At 42.2% G+C, this 22,326-nt stretch overlaps 1 protein-coding gene across 3 annotated transcripts in view; it reads right to left on the reverse strand.

Moving 5' to 3' along the window:
• The window catches only part of SKAP1 (src kinase associated phosphoprotein 1), a 524,527-nt gene that overhangs the window by 49,801 nt on the left and 452,400 nt on the right, over positions 1 to 22,326 (reverse strand). For all 3 annotated transcript variants that reach the window (XM_033918069.1, XM_033918068.1, XM_033918066.1), the window contains one exon: positions 21,108 to 21,220. In XM_033918069.1, coding sequence (XP_033773960.1) covers positions 21,108 to 21,220 — 113 coding nt within the window. The remainder of the gene's footprint in view (positions 1 to 21,107; positions 21,221 to 22,326) is intronic.

Genomic DNA, 22,326 nt, shown 5'->3' on the forward strand with positions numbered 1-22,326 from the left:
AATCAATCATCCTATCTATCTTCACATCTAATATTAGGTTTACGATTGCAGCTAAGTTCACAATATTTACACACCTCCTAAGTTCAAGTTTCAAGTTCAAGTTTATTAGGTTTTTATATACCACCTATCAAGGTTATCTAAGCGGTTTTTACAATCAGGTACTCAAGCATTTTCCCTATCTGTCCCGGTGGGCTCACAATCTATCTAACGTACCTGGGGCTATGGAGGACTGAGTGACATGCCCAGAGTCACAAGGAGCAGCACAGGATTTGAACCCACAACCCCAGGGTGCTGAGGCTGTAGCTCCAACCACTGCGCCACACATCCTAAGGAGTTTGGCCTATTCAATATGGTATCCCTAGTTCTTAGTTCCAATGTGTGTATAAGTTATGTGCCACCTTATTGCTGAAAAATTTTATAAAAGGCGTTTTCTGCATAAAAAAGACTTTACACACAGAAAATTACCCTCCCCCCAAAAAGTTTTTCAATGGTAGTGAGTCATCCAGGCAGTAATGCCAGCCAAGCAGACAGATTTGGGACTGGACTAGGAGAAAAAGTAGACCAGAGAATCATCAGCATAAAGATGATACTTAAAGTGATGGGAGATCAGATCAGCAAAGGAACAAATTCATAGAAAGAAAAGGTCCCAAGACAGAGCCATTGTTAGGGGGATAGCAGTGGAGGATGATCCACCAGAGCATACACTAAGGGCTATTCAGTAAATGGAGCTCAAAAACCAATGCTAAATGTTATTCTATATTTCTGGGGACATGAGTCCAGGACACAGTATGATTTAGAGTATTTGTTATATAACTTGATGTAGTTATTCCATTCTAAATTGTGGAAGGAACTCCAAATCATGTCCACTGGTATTTCATTTCTTTGTATATCAGTTGATTGATGTTCGGATGCGGCAATTATTGAGTAGTTATTTCTTAGGTTTTTAATTTTTGAATCAAAATGTGCTAGATCATTTGCTGAGGGTAACTTGATGTTATGCATGGGTTGAGTGTAGCGTGTGATGTCAAATATATTCGTAACTATGTTGAACAGTTCTTTTATATTAGTTCCTTTTGAGCTAGAGTTAATTTTGGATGAGTAAAATGTTTTACGTTTTTCTTTTATCTGTTGTTTGTAGAGTTTTATGTTGGATCTCCAGTTGTCCCGATCTGACAGTTTTCCCATTTTTTTCCAGATTCTTTCTAATCATCTTATTGATTGTTTCATTGTTAGGAGTTTGATGTCGAACCATTTGTTGTATTTATTTGAGCAGCTTTTACCATTTCATTTAGGGGCAATTTTATCTAAAATGGATGTGCTAGTTTTCATCCAGTGATCATAGAAATCAACTCCTTCTTCTATCTTCGCTTGTAGATCATATTGTGACCAATATTCCTCTGGGTTGATATGGCCTCTTGTGAGGTGTTCTCTCTTTGTCCGTGGGTGTGTCTTAGATTTTGGTTGAGTCCAGCTTAGGTTGAAATAATAAGTGAAATGGTCGGACCAGATAATGTGACACCAAGTACCGACCGAAAGAGGTGGAAGGGTCTAGGGTCTCCTTTGTGGACATCACTACCACATCTAAATGATGGCCTTTTTCATGTGTTTGAGTGGGTAAAGGGAAATTGTAGTTGAATAATGATTGAAAGTTTTTAAAGTCTTTTGCTTCTGGATTGTCCACTTCATCTAGATGTAAGTTGATGTCTCCTGCAATTAAATTATGTGATGAAATGATTGAGTTATGTAGGACAAATTCACATAAGTCCTCTCTAGCTTTTAGCCAGCTTTTCAGCGGAACATAGAATAATATACAAGAAAGGGAATCTTCTAGTTCCTTATTGCTAATTTTACAGGCTAATATTTCTAATTGATTGGTCATTTTGGAATCCAATAATTCAACTACAAATCCTTCCTTAGCAACAATTGCTAAGCCTCCCCCTCTTCTTCCATAACGATTTAGCATGTGAATTTTAAAATTATCTGGTAGAAGATCATTTATTATTGGGTCATCTTCAGACAAAAGCCACATTTCTGTTAGGAATAGATAGGCTATTTTCTTGCTGATGAATCTTTAATTAAGAATGCTTTATTTCTGACAGATCTGGTGTTGAAATATGCACAGGGAATGGATGTGGATAAGATAGGTTTGGTAGATGTAGTGGTTCTGATAGGTTTTACTTCCCTTATCCATTAATTTTTTAAAGTACGTTGATGTCTTCCGTTGCTCAAGATTACCTTGATATGGTTTGTTCTGTCTTCTTGTTGGTTAATTATAAGCCTGATGGGTAGATCAGGATAATGGGTTGAGTGTAGCTGTGGATAGAGTGACTTAACATCCTTAATGTTGTCGCATATTAAATAGATTAGTAAAATCAGTAGGAAATTCATGCTTGCAGATTAGAATGACTCCTTCTTGACCTAATGGCTATTTGGTGTTTCTGTTACTTTCTGTTTCTATGTTGAATAATTAGCAGTGAGTCAGATAGCACTAGATCGGATTCAGTATCAACAGTTAAATTAACAGTTAAATTAATAGTTAAATTAGAAGTAGATCAGGTGGCACTAAATCCGATTCAGTGGCAACAATTTAAAAGTTAAATTAGCAGTAGATCAGTAAATCAGATATCACCTAATCAGAAAATCAGTTGAATTAGTAGTAGATCAGAAAATTAGATATCATCATATCAGATGCAATAACTACAGTTAAAATAACAGTTAAGTTAGCAGTAAATCAGGTGGCATTAAATCCGATTCAGTGGCAGCAGTTTAAAAGTTATGTGCACCATAGGTTGTCTCGTACTGCGAGTGCAGGCTATAATAGGAGAACCACAGTCGGGGGAAAGTACAGCTGCCAAGAAATAAGCCAGATATATCCACTGGCAAGCTGAGGAGGGCAAGCTCGGCTCTGAGATGTTCAAGCTAACACAGAAAAAACCAAAGATGAGGTAGGAGATATCCGCACACCAGAAGGAAGAGAGAGATCACAGGAAGACGTCCCCCCATCTGAAGAGACGAAAACAATTTCAAGAGTAGCACTGGAAGAAGAAGACTGGCCCTATACCGAAGACGTGGACTTACGACCCCCAAGAAACCCCCGAATAAAGAAGATGGGGATCATCGTAGGAGACTCCATTATACGTCACGTAGACAGCCACACCGCAGGAGGAAGAGAGGACAGAATCGTCACCTGTCTGCCTGGAGCAAGAGTGAAGGATGTGGCCAACAGGATCTCCAGGATCATAGACAGTGCAGGGGGAGAGGATACTGCTGTGCTCATCCACGTGGGAACAAATGATGTAAGCGGACGGAAGTATGACAGGGAAGAGATGAAGGGCCAGCTCCGCTCACTTGGAAGACAGCTGAAGATCAGGGAGGTGAAGGTGGCCTTCTCCGAGATCCTCCCAGTACCAAGAGCGGATGGAAAGAGACAAGGGGAATTGCAAGCTATTAACGCCTGGATGAGACGATGGTGTGAAGAAGAAGGCTTCGACTTCGTGCGCAACTGGACGGCGTTCTGGGGGAAAAGCAAGTACTATAGAAAGGACGGACTACACCTCAACAAGGAAGGAGCGAGAGTATTGGCAGGCAACTTGAAGAGGGCCATCGAGAAGGCTTTAAACTAATAAATAGGGGAAAGCCGACAGTCGACCACCAGTCGATGGCACGGACGACAGGATGCCCCGATGTAGGAACAATGGGCTACTACTCATACACAGGAGAGGACGATCTCACAGCAAATAAGGAAGACAAGGCAGAAAGGGACAACTCAGACATAGGAGAGGAAGACCGCACAACAAACAAGGGAAACAACACTGGAGCGGTTAAGGATACCGTGAAAGTAACAGTAAGGACAGCAAAGAGTAGAAAGTCCATAAAAGTAACTCGAAGAGAACTCAAATGTATGTATACGAATGCTAGAAGTCTAGGAAACAAAATGGGGGAACTAGAGACAATAGCAAGAAATGATAAGTTGGAAATCATTGGCATAACAGAAACATGGTGGAATGAAGAAAACAAATGGGACACAGTACTTCAGGGATACAAACTATATAGAAGAGATCGAGTAGGGCAGAAAGGTGGAGGTATTGCCCTATATGTGCAGGAAGGAATAGAATCTGTTGAAGTGGCTACGATGGAAACGAAAGAGAAGCTAGAGTCCCTCTGGGTCAAGATTCCTGGACAAAACAGTGCAGCCACGAAAATTGGCCTTTTTTATCGTCCCCCGGGACAGGCGGATGAAACTGACTTAGAAATGATAGAGGAAATCAAACGAGAATGCAAGACGGGCAATGTAATAATATTGGGAGACTTCAATTTCCCGAGGATAGACTGGAAACTAGGAACCTCCAACTGCGGCAAGGAGGCCAAGTTCCTGGAGGCGCTAGGGGATTGCTTCCTGGAACAAATGGTGAAAGAGCCGACAAGAGGCAACGTCACCCTGGACTTGGTGCTAAATGGCCTCACGGGACCGACAAAAGAAGTAGAAGTTACGGTACCGCTGGGGACGAGCGATCACAATGTGATCATCTTTAAGCTTGACATCGGGAATAGAAAAAGTGCCAAAACCTTAACCAAAACCTTTAACTTTAAAAAGGGCAAATACGATCGCATGAGAGCCATGGTGAAACAACGACTCAAGAAAAAGGTGGATAAAATTGAAACAGTAGACCAGGCATGGTCCCTACTGAAAAGTACTATCACAGAAGCACAAAACCTACACATTCCGAGGATCTCCAAGGAAGGGAGAACAAAAGGTAAGGGAGAACCGGCATGGCTTACCAGACAGGTGAAGGAAGCCATAAAAGAAAAGAAGGACTCTTTCAAAAAATGGAAACACATCAAAACGACCGAAGCATGGAAAAAACATAAAGACGAACAGAAGAAATGTCACAAGGCGGTGAGGGATGCCAAAAAGGACTATGAAGAAAAAATAGCGCAAGAGGCCAAGAACTTCAAGCCCTTCTTTAGATACGTGAAAGGGAAAAAAACCCGCAAAAGAGGCGGTGGGACCCCTGGACGACCAGGGAAGAAAAGGGTACATTAAGGAAGATAAACAAATTGCGGACAAACTAAATTCCTTCTTTGCGTCTGTCTTTACGGAGGAGGATACTGCAAAAATACCAGAGGCAATGAAAGTGTTTAATGGAGTAATAGAAGACAGCCTCACCACAGTTGAAGTGGAGTTGGACCAGATATACTACCAGATCGACAAACTTAAAAGTGACAAATCCCCTGGACCGGATGGAATTCATCCGAGAGTCTTAAAAGAATTGAAGATTGAAATCGGAGAGTTATTGCAAAAACTCACCAATCTGACAATCAGAACTGGACAGATACCAGATGACTGGAAGATAGCGAATGTCACGCCAATTTTCAAGAAAGGATCGAGAGGAGAACCGGGCAACTACAGACCAGTGAGCCTTACGTCTGTCCCTGGAAAGATGGTTGAAGCACTGATCAAGGATAGCATAGTCCGGCACTTAGATACACACGACTTGCTGAAACCCAGTCAACATGGGTTCAGGAAAGGGAAATCATGTTTAACGAATTTGCTTCAATTTTTTGAGACCGTGAACAAGCAAATTGATAGTGGAATGCCGGTGGACATAATTTATTTGGACTTCCAGAAAGCATTCGACAAAGTTCCGCATGAAAGACTTCTCAGGAAACTACAAAGCCATGGAATAGAGGGAGATATACAAAGGTGGATAGGCAAATGGCTGGAAAACAGGAAGCAGAGAGTGGGCATAAATGGGAAGTTCTCAGACTGGGAGAAAGTGACTAGTGGTGTGCCCCAGGGCTCGGTACTTGGGCCGATTCTATTTAATATATATATCAATGACCTGGAAGGCGGAATATCCAGTGAGATCATTAAGTTTGCAGACGACACAAAGCTATGCCGGGAAATCAGATCGCAGGAAGATAGCGAGGAACTCCAGAGCGACTTGTATCAGCTAGAGAAATGGGCAGAGCAATGGCAGATGAAGTTCAACGTGGAGAAATGCAAAGTAATGCATTTAGGTAGTAGGAATAAGGAACACGAGTATAGAATGTCAGGAGCAACTCTGGGTAAGAGCGAACAAGAAAAGGACCTGGGTGTACTGATAGATAGGACCCTGAAGCCGTCGGCACAATGTGCGGCAGCGGCAAAGAAAGCAAACAGAATGTTGGGCATGATAAAGAAAGGAATCACAAGTAGATCGGAGAAAGTCATAATGCCGCTTTATAGAGCAATGGTCAGACCACACTTGGAATACTGTGTACAACATTGGTCTCCCAACCTAAAGAAGGATATAAAACTGCTGGAGAGGGTGCAGAGACGAGCAACGAAACTAATAAGAGGTATGGAGAAATTGGAATATGAGGAACGACTCAAGAAACTAGGATTGTTCTCCCTTGAGAAGAGGAGGCTGCGAGGGGACATGATAGAGACGTTCAAAATACTGAAAGACATCGATAAAATAGAGCAGAAAAACAAATTATTTACATTGTCCAATGTGACACGGACAAGAGGACATGGTTTGAAGCTAAGGGGTGACAAGTCCAGGACAAATGTCAGGAAGTTCTGCTTTGCGCAGCGAGTGGTGGACGCATGGAATGCTCTTCCACAGGAGGTTATTAAGGAATCCACTGTGCTAGGATTCAAAGGCAAATTAGATGCACATCTCCTTATGAGAGGCATAGAGGGATATGGGTGATTAGAACAATCAGGTGTATACCTGACTGGGCCTCCGCGTGTGCGGATCGCCGGACTCGATGGACCATGGGTCTGATCCGGAGATGGCAATTCTTATGTTCTTATGTTCTTATGTAACCGTGCGCTCGGGCAGTGGTGGAAACAGTAGCTGCGAGGCCCTATAGATTAGTCTGTTGGCTAGTTGAGAAGTTCCTTCCAGATGCGCGGTTTCGCTCTTTTCTCCTGCCCGGATCCTTGGGATGTGATTCCAGGGACCTCCCGTGCGACTTACCCACCCTCCGACCTTGCTAGGAGATCTGCTGCAGCCGACCCTGCCAGGAGATCTGACGCAGCCAGGCATGTGTTGCAGCTTACAGATTCTGCTCAGCCGCTAGAGTAACCTTGCCAGAATTCCTCTGCGGGGCCACGAGTATTGCAGGGTACGGTGGCAGTAGAGTGGTGTGGGAAGCAAAGGTTGCCGGTCGGGGAGGGCTGCAGACGGGCGGGGCCGCCGGAAACAGTGTGGGACGGGAGCCGAACTGCTCGGAGTCTCCTCTCGCTAGAACCGACGGTCGGCTCCAGAAACGAATCGAAAATCCAGCCTTGGTCGTCGGATTCAGGACGGAGACGAACGAGCAGTAAACAAATGAACAAAACTAGTCCCAGATGGGGTAGATACTGGAAATAAAATCGGAACAAGGCAAAACACGGACGGAGGTTCTCTTTCCAACTACCATCCCGGCGCCATCTTGTTTATAATATCTTCTTGGCTCGTTTAGTTACACTTATTCAGACTTTAGGATTCAGCTGTTTCTATTATATGAATGACTTACAGACTTTTGCTTATATTCTCTTACTTAACTCTGATCCTCTAAATCAGGGCTACCCAAGTCCGGTCCTCGAGATGTACTGGCAGGCCAGGTTTTCAGGATATCCACAATGAACATGCATGAGAGAGATTTGCCTGCACTGCCTTCTTGGTATGCAAATCTCTCTCTTTTATTTTTCGAGAGGAACAGATTCTTCAAACTTTCAAAAAATAAAAGAACAAGAGGACATTCGGAGAAGTTGAAAGGGGACAGATTCAAAACAAATGCTAGGAAGTTCTTCTTTACCCAACGTGTGGTAGACACCTGAAATGCGCTTCCAGAGGACGTAATAGGGCAGAGTACGGTACTGGGGTTCAAGAAAGGATTGGACAATTTCCTGCTGGAAAAGGGGATAGAAGGGTATAGATAGAGGATTACAGTTCAGGTCCTGGACCTGTTGGGCCGCCGCGTGAGCGGACTGCTGGGCACGATGGACCTCGGGTCTGACCCAATGGAGGCAGTGCTTATGTTCTTATGTTCATTGTGGATATTCTGAAAACCTGGCCTGCCAGTAGATCTCGAGGAGCGGACTTGGGCAGCCCTGCTCTAAATTGCTCTCTAGAACTGGTTGCTCACTGGTAGGCCTAGGTTTCCCCAGACAGGTCCTCCTTTTCGAAGACATATCCGGGGGTCCGGATGGCTTTTCAAAACCCCGCACTTTGTCTGGGTTTTGAAAAGGTTCCTATAAAAATCACGTCGGGAAGGGGCATCCACGCATGCGCGGATGCCGTCTGGGGGCAGGGGTGGAACAGGGTGTGATGACGATGGAATGGGGCAGAACTGGGCGGGCCCATGGGCATAGCCATGGGTCCGGATTTTCCTTTGGGAAAATCTGGTAACCCTAGGTAGGCCGATGTTCAAAACTCCAGCGCTGTACAGAACAGCACTGGCAAATACCACGAGAACAGCACAGCAAAACAAATTCCGAATGCTCATCGCTAATAGCATGCAAATTATATGTGTGCTGTTACTGTTGAGCATTGGGAAGTTAAGGGGGAGGAACGTGCCTGGCATACATGCACAAGAGCTATGCAGTAAGCTCAGCTCTTATGCACAAGTGTCTCAATCCGTCCTCCTTTTTCTGGAGTCATATGGTAACCCTACGCAAGTTATTTGGTTTTGTTCTTTTATTCATAAGCATTATTTATAACTGTTTTTGATTTGAAGAATTCTAGTAGAATTTGGTGCCAGGCAAACCTGAGGGTGAAGCAGACACTGGTACTTGTTTTCTGCGTCTTTAAATATAGCTTCCCAATTTTTATTTTTTTTTATTTTTTACATGGAAGGCTTATATTTAGGTGCAGGAAACAGCAATGTGTGTTTTCAGTTTCAGGTCTGCTCTGACTCGCACACATTCGTCTCTCACTGCTAGCATTTAAGAGCTTACACAGGCTTCCTTCTACTTCTAAATTAAATACAAAATGGCAGATTTTAAAGAAAGAATCATGGGAAGTCCTCTCTTCAAATACCCTAACGCCTGCTCCGAGCTGGTATTAGATTTTCATGGTATGGGTAGCTTTGTTTTGTGTGCTGTTCTCAGAGTTTGAGAAGGAATATGAAATGACCTCCTTAACATCTTATTTGCAAACTATTTGCACTAATATTTGGTGCGCATAATTGTCTCCTGTGCCACAGCCCTATGTGCATTCTGCACTCACTAATGCCGACACTAGTCTGGTGCTAATCATCTCTAGTGCCAGACATAGGTTTTCAGTGTGATTCACTCTCTCACTAGTTCACTGTTTGTGACTTATTTATTGTTATTAATTCTGCACAGTTGATTTTGCACACTAGGGACGCCCGATGATGGTGTGCAGGCGGGGTGATTCACCTCCGTCTTTGTAGTGGAAGCGCTGGAGTTTGTTCTCCCGTCGCTAATAACCTCACACTGAGAGCGTCCCTACTCCTCAATTGACATTTGGTATTTGTGTGGTTTGGTCTGTGATTAGCTGATAGACACACTCATAGAGTCCTTACTGACATCTTTTGCCTTCTTTTTTGTATCTTTTTAAGCACCTTTTGGCAAACGTATAGGAGTTTATAGTTTAGACATAGGTTTTGAGCATCTTGCATGGTTAAAAGGTGGCATAAACTGAAAGCTAGTTTGTCTAAGTCAGAAGCTATGTTGCTATGTAAGAAACTCTTAACCTCAATTTGTGATGGTTTTGGGAATGAAATTCAACTATTTTGTTTCTTTCTTTTATTTACATATTTTGGCAGTGGTGTATTCTTTTTTTCTTTCTCTGCACTACTTTAAAATGCATTCTCTTAGATCATTGTTATAGTTAACTGATCAGGAGTTATTTGATACACAACCTTGTTCTAAGCAGGATCAATTATTATAACTCTCTATATAATGGTATTCCTACTTTGGCTGTAAGCCATTTATTTAATTTATTTATAAACATTTTTATACCATTTTCATGATCAAAGAACATTCAACATGGTTTACAAATGAATAAAAATAATGAATCAAAGACAGAAAAATAAACATAGATTAATCTAACAAAATCTCTAACTCATCCAAAATACAGCTGTTAAGATGCTACTTAATGTGTGAAGACTTGATTATGTGACTCCTCTCCTAGTATTTCATCATTGGCTTCTGGTCTGCTGGTGAATTAATTTTAAAGTTTTGCTTCTCAGACATTATGCATTAGATTTAGGTACAGAGAGAGAACTGATTGCTTACAGTGGCACATCAAGGTGAAGTCCACTCTGGATGTAGGCCGTAAGGGAATACGGTAGCCACATTTTTCAATCGGAAAATCTGGACCCTTAACCTGTCTCCAGGCCTGCCCAGTTCCAACCATCCCTGTCCTGTAATGCCCTAATCCTGCCCCCCAGTCCTACCCTAGTCCCGCCCCTTGCTGGCTGCTCTTGTCAGTGCGTGATGTCATAGCATGTCATCATCGCGTGGCATCTGTGCATGCATGGACTTCCTCCCTGCCCGACGCGATTTCAGGAGGCTTTTAAAAATCCGAACAAAGTGCCAGGTTTTGAAAAGCCACCCGGAACCCTGGACATGTCCTCAAAAGGAGGACATATTTTGGGGAAATATGAAAGTCTGGTAACCCTATAAAGGGGTGCATGGAGCAGCCATGGGACCACAGTCTACATGCACACAGCGTTGGCTCTGCTGGCCTCCCCTGATATCAGGGGACTGACAGTATAGCCCGACTTAAATTCATTTTCATTTCTGGTGCAGAAACCAATCCAAACAGCTGTTTTCTGCAGGTTTCAGTTTGTGGGACTGAAATCCTCCCAATTTTTGTTTATGGCAGAAATTTAACCCCATGTTTACGGTGGTTGCTGAAAAAAATGCCCTGCCCTTCCTGGCCCGTAAGAGCTCACCTCCAGCAAGAAAAAAAAAAGTTAACTTACCGTACATATTCGAATATAAGATGAGATTTTTGGGTCAAAAATGGCCCAAAAATGGGGATCTCGACTTATATTTGGGTCATCGCTCACCCATCCCCCTCCTGGACTTGTGGCAGGCCTCCGCCAACCTACTCTATGACCTGTTAGGCTAGGACAGGAGGGGATCCCTCCCGTCTCCTGTCCCGGCCAACTCTAACAATTTTTTTAACCTCCCTCCTGTACCTTTTTCGGATTTTTGAATCCCTGGTGGTCCAGCAGTGTATCGGGCAGGAGTGAGCTTTCCGCACTCCTGCCCCACGCTGAGCCCCTCCCTCCCTGAATGGCTGTCTGAGTTCTCATGGCACAGCAGTGTACTGGGCAGAAGTGAGCTTTTTGGCGCTCCTGCCTGGCCCTGAGCTGCTTCCTGAATGGCTGCCGCCAGTTTTTGCAAGTCCAGAGAGACGTTTGTGTGTGTTGGGGGGTGGGGTGGTCCTGTAAAGATACCATTTGGGGGGGAGGGTTGTATGTAAGAACTGTTGGACGCACATGACAGCATGACAATAGTCTATCATCAGATCAGCTGCATTTGGATGGCAGAAGTAGCTTGTTGGTGAGAATGTGGAAAAATTTATTATTTTTGGACTTTAATTATTGATCCCATTTAAGTTGTATGGAAATTGTAAATGGTTTAGTATTTCTTTATAAATTTTATTCACATTCACATAGACTCAAGACTTTCCTTTCCTTCAGTTTTGGTTTTGGCTGAAACCAAGCACCTGGTTTTGGTCACATTTTTGGATTCAGGCAAGAATGGATAAATAGTTTTGGTGCTAATTTTGGTTTTAGCCAAAAATGAAAAAACATTTTCGGTTAGCATCTAATTGGAAGAGCCGACAGCCCCACGCATGCAGACCATGGTCATGCCACCGCTCCAAGCATCTCCACCACTGCCTGGAAGAGGGGGTGGTAGATGCATGGAGGAAGGGGTGCTCCATCCAAAGTGGCAACTGAGCCGGATATGCCACTGCTTAGAAAGCCAGATCTGGGGTTGGGCAGCAAAAATGCTGTACTGGGGAAGGTAGAGCCAGGCCAGAGCAGTGAAAACCTGTTCCATTATTGCTCACTTCTATGCTTCTCCCTTGGCAGCACCACAGATAAGGCAGAGCAATAAAAAGCTTTAATGCAAGGGTCACCAACTTTTCAAGATAAAGACTATAGAGGTATAGAAGTTACATCCTAGTTACAACCTAACAGCAAGATAGCATTGCAGGTATCCTCCACTGTAAAACATTGCCATAGGAGGCAACTTTTCAAAATGACTGAGGGTGCTAAACTCAGTGGAAATTACCCCTCCCTGGACATAGTCAAAGAGTGTGCTCATTACCACAAAACTGATTCCTATGGTAACTGAAAACCCCAAATCATGGGATCTATGAGAAATCACTTTGGGGGGGGGGGGGGGGAGGGAGGGAGGGCAACCTATGTGAAGTAGCAATTGCAACCCTAAAACTAGTGAATATATGAGAAAACATTGGAATATCCCCCATGGAATGTGTGTTGCAACCCTAGAAAGCTATGGTACTACTTTACTAGATTAGGTGAGGGATATAGGGAGATGGTTCTGGGTGTTGGCCTTCATATGGATATTTGTATATACATGGTGCCCCAAAAATATGGGACGCTCAACATTTTCCAAATAACCCAAAAATGTCCTACTGCAGCATGAACTTCTGCCTGAAAGTCAAGACATTTCTGAGCACTTTTGTTTTTCGACAGGATGGAGTGCATCAAGCTCTTGATTAATGAAACAGCTCAATGGCGTTGAAGTCTTCGTGGACGTGTCGAGGCTGAAGAAAGACACTTCGAAGACAAATTACACTGGTCAACAAAAAAAGTTTTTCTTTGCTACTGAGAACTTAAGAAGTGTTCTTAGTTAATTTAATGACACTGATTTCAGATCTGTAATTGAAATTCATCTAGCACGTCAGGTTTCTGAGATACACGTTACTGATTTTTTTTAGACAGTTTATTATATTGGCACAATATTGCAAGTATGAACTGTGTCCCACCAAACTTATGTTAAGGAGTTTGCTCTGAAAACAAACACGAAGACAATAAGGAGACATGTTACAGCATATATTTACACCTCTCTTAACTCACACAAAAGTGATGTTAGCATGTTCATAAATGTTTGAGACACTTGCTTTTACGCTTGTACTGTACATTTGTCTCTCTTTGCAAGAACCAACAATAGTCTCTCATCATACTGGGATTGATATCTGCTTTCCATCACCTTGATATCTTAATGAAATCTTTCCCCATGCTTATCACTGACATCACCAAGATTGGGTAGGAAGAAGTCGAGGTGAAAATGTAAGAAGTGTATTTTAAATGACATTCTGGCACCCATTAGCTGATATTTATTTATTTTATATTTCTATCCCGTTCTCCAAGAAGCTCAGAACGGGTTACAAGTAGACATTCACAATTGTTTGAAAACAGACTAGTCATGACAACAAATAGGTTACAGTAGACAATAGTAGAGCTTATTCTAGAGACCAGACTGGTTATAGCAAAGAGTACTAGGAGAAGCATGTTCTTCACAAGCTTAGCATAATTCTCTGATCTGTGATTAACAAGAAAATTCTGAACCAGCACGAATGCTTCCCATGCTGCTGATTCAGCTGGGTTCAGCTTCTGTTTGAATGCATCATCAAGGATCAGTTCACGGATTTTGGGTCCAACAAAAACACCTTTGGTTTTAGCTTCACTTTTCTTGAAACCAAACGCATGCATCACCATTTCTGTCCATCACCTTGACAAAATTTTTCAGCAAACCCAGTTTTATTTGAAGTGCTGGAAGATAGATTTTCTCACGATGTAATAACGGCAGGTGCTTCACATTGTATCTGCCAGGTACGGATTCATCTCGGTTTGGCCCTTGTTTCTGCCTGCAGTGGTTGGCATCATCATGATTGTTCCAAAGACACAAGAAGCACATGTATTTGGTGTACCCCATTTGCAGACCCAGAAGGAGTGACACAACTTTTAAAACTCACACACTATGTAGATCACCAGTGGAACCTCTGTGGTGATCTCAAAGTGTCTCCATTGACTCATATTTTTCCTTCAACCCAACTGCATGAGCAACAGGAACAGATGGCTTCTGGTTTCCATTGTATAAAAGTACCGCTTTATGGCTTGCTTTGCTTGAATCATTGAATAGTCTCCATTCATCAGTTCACGCATGAGCCCATTAATATCAGTATAGAAACAAATGTTTCCTTCCATTTGGTAAAAGGAAGCCAGGACGGTGTGACAATCACGGAAAAAAGATATTTTGGTGTCCTGCCTTAAAAGATTCCATTGCTTCAGCCTTGAACCCAACAATTCTGCTTTCTCCTTTGACAGTGAGAAGTCTCTAACCAGATCATTAAAATCTTCTTGATTTATTCCTCTTTGTGAATCCAGCAATTTTTTTGTCATACAAAAATAACAATCTGAATGATGATTTGTTGGTTCACGCCACACCATGGGTACTGAGAAAGGCATCTTCCTCCGTTTCTCATTCAGCCACTGTGTTAATCTGGAATAGCAGACAGTGTAGCATACATGAGGTGCCCAAGTTTTATCTTGGTCACCAATTTTACAGCCAAAATAATGCTTGTATCCACTTTGAAGTATGCTGGACAGATTCTTTCACTGATTTTGTGCAGTAAATTGTCTGCAGACATAACAGAAATTATCAGGATGGTTAACACAACCTCGTCTGTTCATAATAATTACAATATCTTAGACAAAAACAAACAAAATATAAAAATTCACAGGTAGAATCACTTTTTAGTATAAACTTTCAAATTACTGGTATATGTGATCGATGAGCTGTCCTAAAATGCAATATTGTGTTACAGAAACAGTAAAATACGGCGCTTCACAGTAACGTTATTGACGAAAATGATACAAACACAGGATGTGATAGACGAAAATTATTTTCAGATTTAGAATCAGCATGTGGCCCTTGTTAATGTACAGGTGACAGAACTCCAGTAGCAAAATGCTTGTTGACCAGTGTTATGAATTTTGGATGCTCTGTTGTGACATGACCATTACTTGTTCATTCTATGCTTGAAAATAAATAAAACTTTTTGGAAAAAAAGAAGAAGAAAGAAACCCATTCTAATAATGTATTTTCAAAGGTCATACTAAATGTTTAAACAATTAAAAAGTATTTTGAAGCTATGTAAGGGGGTCCCATTTTTTTCTGGACACCATGTACATCTATTCAAAATTAACACTGGATGTGGTCTTTATTTTTATTCCATATTTTCAGTGTTTCTATCCAGATAGTGAGCTGTGCTGCTATACATATTCAATAGTTGATTAACACTTGCTGTATGGAAATCGGCAATATTCAGCTATATGGATAGCTATATGGTTTAAGTTGGGATAGCCTTATCGCTGGCCTAAATTTATCCACATACAGTAGCTCTACAGATGGTGGCTGGCAGCACGAAAAGCTCGCTACTGTGTGCTGGCCTGGGTGCGCTGCTGGCTACTTACCTGTATAATCTTCTGGAGGATTTCAGAGCGGGATACACGCTGGACTACCAGGGAATCAACAGGTACGCGATGGAGGGAAGGAGGGAGGGTGGCAATTGTTAGTGTCGGTCGGGGCAGGAGACGGGAGGGATCCCTCCTGTCCTGGCCTACCACTAGGTGGTTTAAGTTGGTGGTTTAAGTTAAGGGGAACGGTTAATATGCTGGCTGGGTTAGAGGGCAGAGGGTAGTATGGGACAATCAACCATTGTGACATCACTGATGAGGTTGGCTATTTTTAGGGGGAAAAGGGTACACGGAAGGAAAGTGGGACAGTGTTCAGAGCCTGGCAAGGAGGAGGGACAGTATTCAGAGCCTCTGGCAGGGAAGGGGGCTTGGTTCACAGCCTGGTAGGGAATGGGACTGAGTGCAGGGCAGGGAGGGAAGGGGGCTGGGTGCAGAACTTGGCAGGGAGGGGGGCTGAGTGCAGAACCTTGCAAGGTAGGGCATGACGGAGGGAACACTGGGTGCAGATCCTGGCAGGGCATGGCACTTGAATATTAAGCCCCTGACTTATATTCGAGTCAACCATATTTCCTCCTTTTTTTTTGGGGGGGGGGAAATGGGGTCTCAACTTATATTCAAGTATATACAGTAAATTCCACAGCATGCAACTTTGAGAGGCATGCACTGGGGAGGAACAGGCAGTTATGTGTATAGGTCACATAAAACGATCATTTTTCTGTTTTTATACAAGAAAAGAATAATACTTGTGAAACATATTTTACAAGAAATATTACAAATAGAAACTAATTCTAAAGTCCACTTCAAGGAGATATTTGCGAGGATAAACTAAAAGTAAATAATTCTTGATGGAAATCCAGTAAGCATTCTAACTATAAACATTGTGATGCAGTTTCTCTTTTAATTATCCTTTTTTCATGTTCCAAAAGAAATTTCTCCAAATGAGAATGATAAAAAAATATACATTGTTTACCCTGATAATGTAACATACATCTACAGGAAAAAAATCAGGAAAATAGTTGCTCCAATAGCCAAAACCCTGGATTTCAGGGCCAAGAACTGTTTCCTTTGCTCCTGAGTGGCTCTCGTTATATATGGAAAAATTTGAATTGGCTGCCCGCAAAAAGCAACTTTTTAATATTTAAAGTAATTCTTTCAGGGCTCCTTTTACAAAGGTGCGCTGGGGCCTTAACGCGCGCAATATCGCGCGTTAAATTCCTGAGCGTGCTAGCCACTACCACCTCCTTTTTAGGAGGCGGTAGATTTTCGGCTACCGCGCGCTATAGCACGTGGTAATTTTGTGCGTGTGCTAAAAACCCTAGCGCACCTTCGTAAAAGGAGCCCTAAAACTAGCAATTTATCTCTTTCTGACAAGAGAGTTACCAACAAAGTTGAACGAGCGGAAATGATATCTAAAGTGTCCTCTAAGAAGGCAGTGAGTTCCCCAGCTGCTAATGCTGGGGCTACATCCACCATTCCTATAGTTGATATTGCTAGTGACGATAGCAGGTGCATAACCTTTGGAAATACAATTGACTCAGATATTTCCAGTTTTAAAATTTCCCTAAAATATTTTCTAAGCATTCAGCTGAAAGCAAAGGTGAACAAGGGAAATTTAAAAAGTGTCGATTCTTAACACGCAAACGATTTTCCAATTGTTCCAATTTATGATGCAAAATCAAACTCTCTTTCACTCTCTTTCTACTGATTGTAGTACTTTCACTTGATTTTGCATTCCCTCACTAGCAGATTTAATTTTTGTAACATCATCTTGTAATACAGAGATAGAAGACAAATCTTGACTAGAAAAAGTACATAATTGTGCTACTTTCCCTTTAAGCAAATTCTCAGTCCAGGTGCCTAGTCCTCTAGGCCAGTGTTCTTCAACCACCGGTCCGTGGACTGGTGCTGGTCCACAGAAATTTCCTGCTGGTCCACAGGGCCAGCATGTGCATCAGGCCCAAAACAGTGTTCTTCAACCGCCGGTCCACGGTGCGATCGATGTGGCGTTATCTTCAAGCCAGCTCTCTCTTCCTCACTGATTCAGTGCACAAAGCCACAGGAAGTGGCTCCTACATGCATCCTGCGCCTGAACCGGAAGCCTTCTCTCTGACGTTGCAATATCAGAAGGAAGGCTTCCAGATGAGGCACGGGACGCGCAAGGAGCCGCTGCCCACAGCTTTGTGCACTGCATCAGTGGGGAAGAGGGAGCCGGCCTGAAGATAATACCGGGGCGGCATAAAATGGCCAGGCGTGAGCAGGCCAGAATGTAGGGAGGGAGACAACAAAGGTAGGGGGGGGAATGATTTTATTTTTGAATTTAGTGATTGAATTATGTCAATTTTGAGAATTTACATCTGCTGTCAGTAGTTGAATTTTGTGGTTAACCATTATGTGCTGTTAAAAGATTATATTGTGTGTATCTGTGAAAAATGAATGGAAAAAATAGTGTTACAATTAGTACTATTATGGGGGCGGGGTCTGGCCCACGACTTAGCCCAGTGTTCTTCAACCGCTGATCCACGGACCGATGCCGGTCCACAGAATAATTATTTTATTTCTGCTGGTCCATAGGTGTAAAAAGGTTGAAAACCACTGCTCTAGGCGCAGTTTATAGAATCACACCTAGCAACAACTAGCATTCTTACGTGATGGTAGGCTTTAAAACCTTAGGCGCACTGCCATTTAGACCAGGGTTTTCTTGGTCTAAATGAGGGTGCTTAAGTGTAACCACATCCAAAATCCACCCCTAATTATGCCTACCTATTAGTAGATGCCTCAGTGTAGATGTCTACCTCTAAGTGGTAGGCGCCTACCAGCTAATTAATTTAAAAAATGTTTGTAAAATTGTTTTTTAATGGTGCTTTCAATGATCAGCACTGACAAAGCCAACTTAAGTTAGGTACCTAGATCAGCTAGGCGTGCCGATCAGGCGCCATTTATAGAATCTAAGCATTAGAGCCTATTCTATAAAGGCTCGAGTGTGCAAAGTCATAGTATCATGCCAAAAGTTAGGTGCGCCTACTTATGGCAGGTCAATGGCGGGAATAAGTGAGTGTGCACAACTGTGCCATGCACGGCGCACAACTGATAGTATCCCACAAGTTGCCATCACCTGGTGACATACCCTGCTCCACCCACCTAAGCTCTCCTGACAGCTGTGCACTGAGTTAGGTGCACCTATGTGCGTAATTGCCAATTTATTGATGCCAATTAGAGGTGTAAGCGCTGGTATCTATAAACTAGGTGCACTATTGGCATTTAAATTTAGGCACCAGTTTACAGAATCACCTTTCATGTGACACGCACCAAATTCTAAGGATTTTCTCCAATACATTATCTAGAGGAGTCAAACTGCAATCCTGGAGAAACCTGAAATCAATCTGCTTTTCAGGTTACCTCTATGAATATGATTATGGTGAATTTGAATACAAGAATACAATGCATGCTAATATACCTTATGAATATTCATGAGGGATAACCTGAAAATGTGAGTGGTTTGAGGCACTCCAGGACTGCAGTTTAACATCCTTGATCTAGATCAGGTGTTCTCAATCCAGTACTTGAGACATACCCAACCTGCTAGGATATCCACCACGAGATAGTTTTAAATAGATTTCCATGTGTAGCCTCAATTACAGCTCATGCATATTAATGCTGCACATCCTGGAAACCTCAGGGGGTCAGGGGAGACTTTTTGTTTTTGCTTATCCTGGAAACCTGACAGGCTAGGTGTGCCCTGAGGACTGGGTTGAGAACCACTGATCTGTCTACAGTAGATCGTTCACTAGTGAGAGTCACTAACCAAGAGCAATGGACTTTGGCTCCTTCCTTCTATAAAATATTGGGTGGAGTGGTAAAGGTAGATATGAATCGCTTGTTTACTCTTTCCAAAAATACTAGGACTAGGGGGCATGTGATGAAGCTACTAAGTAGTAGATTTCAAACAAACTGGAGAAAATATTTCTTCATACAATGTGTAATTAATCTCTGAAATTCATTGCCGGAGAATGTGGTGAAATCAGTTAGCTTAGCGGGGTTTAAAAAAGGCTTGGATAATTTCCTATTCTAACTTTTAATAAGTTCTTTTTCATTCATAATTCGATGTATTTTTTCTGCATTGTATGCATTAGTTTTATTTGTTGTGAACCGCCTAGAACCTTTTTGGTATGGCGATATATAAAAATAAAATTATTATTATTATTATTATTATAGGTCATTATTGAGATGGCTTGGAGAAATCAACCGCTTATTCATAGGATAAGTAGCATTCAATCTGTTTTACTACTTGGGAACTAGCTAGGTACTTGGGACCTGGGTTGGCCACTGTTGGAAACAGGATACTGGGATTGATGGACCTTTAGTCTGTCCCAGTATGAAAATTCTTATGTTCTAGAACCCTGTATTCATAGGCTATAAATCCATCCACTAGGTACTGTTATTGAGCAACGACTATGAATCCTTTTCTCCAGGGGTTATGCATATTGCTTCCACAGCATTCCTAGTTCTGGCTAATCCAGAGAGGAGAATACCTGAATCAGGAATCATATCCCAGTTCATCCACATAACAGTACATAACACTGCTAGTGAGCTACCAGGCCAACCTTACCAATACTGATCAAAAATGGCTCAAAGGCTTTTGAAAATTATTTCCTTAATTTTCCAAAAATGCAAAAGTGTAGTCAGTGTGCAAAATCTATGCTGCCATTGGAAATGACAAACTATAAGCACACTTTTATTCCCCCCCCCCCCAACCACCTGATCTTCAAAACAATTTCAATGTAGACTCTATACTTGCAGATAAGGTTACTTTGGGAGAAATGAAAAGTGCATGAATACTAGTTTCTTGAACTTGTTTGTACTCCATAGTGACTATATTTTATAATAGACTTGTAAATCATTGCTCCAAAGGTTGCTGTCTGCCTCAAGACTCTTGCCCTCAATATATGACACATGCTTTCTGAGATTTTCTTGCATTATATAAACTCGCAACTGTAATAGTTCTGCTTAAAATTTCAACACCCCTTTTATTTCCAAGTCTTTTGTTACTTCTAATGAAAGTCTGTAACATACAACAACTTTGGATGGAACCTAACCCAGAACTTAAGAACATATTGTAATTCCCCAAAAGAGGAACTGTGAACAGAAGAGGGTACTCGAAGATGCAGTCCCATTTTTGTTTCCTTCCCCCACTCTCAGGGCACATGTTCTGCAAAGTGTGAATAGTTAATTTATTCACCTGTGCGCTGCCGGCAAAACAAGACCCAGCTACGCCTGACTGAGCAACTCAATTACCCCTGTGATACCAGTGCAGTAATGTACACAAATTCTATTACTAACAAACTCTTGCTTGTGGGCATTTTAAATATCATGGTACAGAAACAATCACTCTCACTTCCCTGTCTTTCAATTTATTTTCTATAAAATAAAGTGTAGACCAGGTCTCCTGATTTTGCTAGGGCCTGGTATGCAGACCTGTATTACAGAGGCTGCTCTAGACTCAGCGAAGCAGCTTCAATTAAAGAGCCTCCTCTAGGCTGATCCTGCAAGTCTGGACTGTGGATGCTGTAGGTTCAGTATACAGAATTTATAGATTCTGCACTTCAGTGAATACATTGGCTTATAGACACTCATTCTTTTACCTTGCTCACAATATAGATGATATCACCCCGCTGAAATGATAATTCATCTGCATGATCACCACTACAGTCCCAGAGTGCCTGGTAATAATTTGCATAATCAACTGCAGAGACATCTGAAAGGCAAAACAAAAGAGCACTAAAATATCCGCATCATGACCCTATTGTCTGTAACAGCAAAGAAAGTGCTGTTCTGTTGTCTTCTTGCAAATAACAATGGCATAAAAAGAGTTAATCAATGTCTGCTATGGCACAATGCCTCTCAGAAGAAAATACTCACTTGTCAAAGAATGATACGGTGAGAGAATTTGTCACCATCCCCGTGGTCAACCACAGGAAACCATCCCCATGTAATTCTTTAAGACGAGAGGGAAGAATCAGAGTATGAATGGGCACAGCCACTGACCCTCAAGCCTTGCATTTAGGAATGCTGGTGTAGAAGGACTGAAGTTGATTTAGACACTAAAGAATGACAGTCTCTGGTATCCAGAGAAAATATTGTGATGTCATAATGCCTCATTCCACCAATGCCTAAGAGCCAACCTCATCAGTGATGTCACAATGGCTTCATTATCCTATGCATGCCTCAAATAAGAATCAGAATGGGCACAGCCACTGATCTTCAAGCCTTGCATTGAAGAATGCTGGTATAGAAGGACTGAGGTTGAGATAGACACTAAAGAATGACACGGGATGGTTTTCCATGGTTATCCGCGGGGATTAGGACAAATTCGGTCACCGTGACATTCTCTGTGATTAAATTGTACCTCCATTGTTCTTGACCAGTTCATGCTATTGTTTACCCCCAGATTCTGTATACTACGGCCAAAGCTGCACGTGCAAACCTGTGTGCATTGACAATTTGCACATGCAATTTGTTTAACAAGCCAATCCATGCTGATATTTGCCAATTAAGCAAATATTGGCACTAATTACAATTCACACACACAACTTTCTAAGTGTATTCTATAAAGTAGCACGTGTAAATTCTTGTGTGTGGCTCTCAAAAGGGGTGTGGCCAGGGTGTTCCCCTGCCCATGGGTGTTCCTAAAAGCACTGTTATAGAATATGCCCAATCCATGCACAACTTAGGTGTAGGCATTTAGGCCTGGTTTTCACTGGCACAAATACCTTTGTCTAAATGTTAGATGTGTGGATAGTCATTATACGTGAGTCTATAAACTGCACCTAACTCCGGAGGTGGTTTAGAGAACCACGCTAA

This window comes from Geotrypetes seraphini, chromosome 13, assembly GCF_902459505.1.
Source record: "Geotrypetes seraphini chromosome 13, aGeoSer1.1, whole genome shotgun sequence".
NCBI lineage: Eukaryota > Metazoa > Chordata > Amphibia > Gymnophiona > Dermophiidae > Geotrypetes > Geotrypetes seraphini.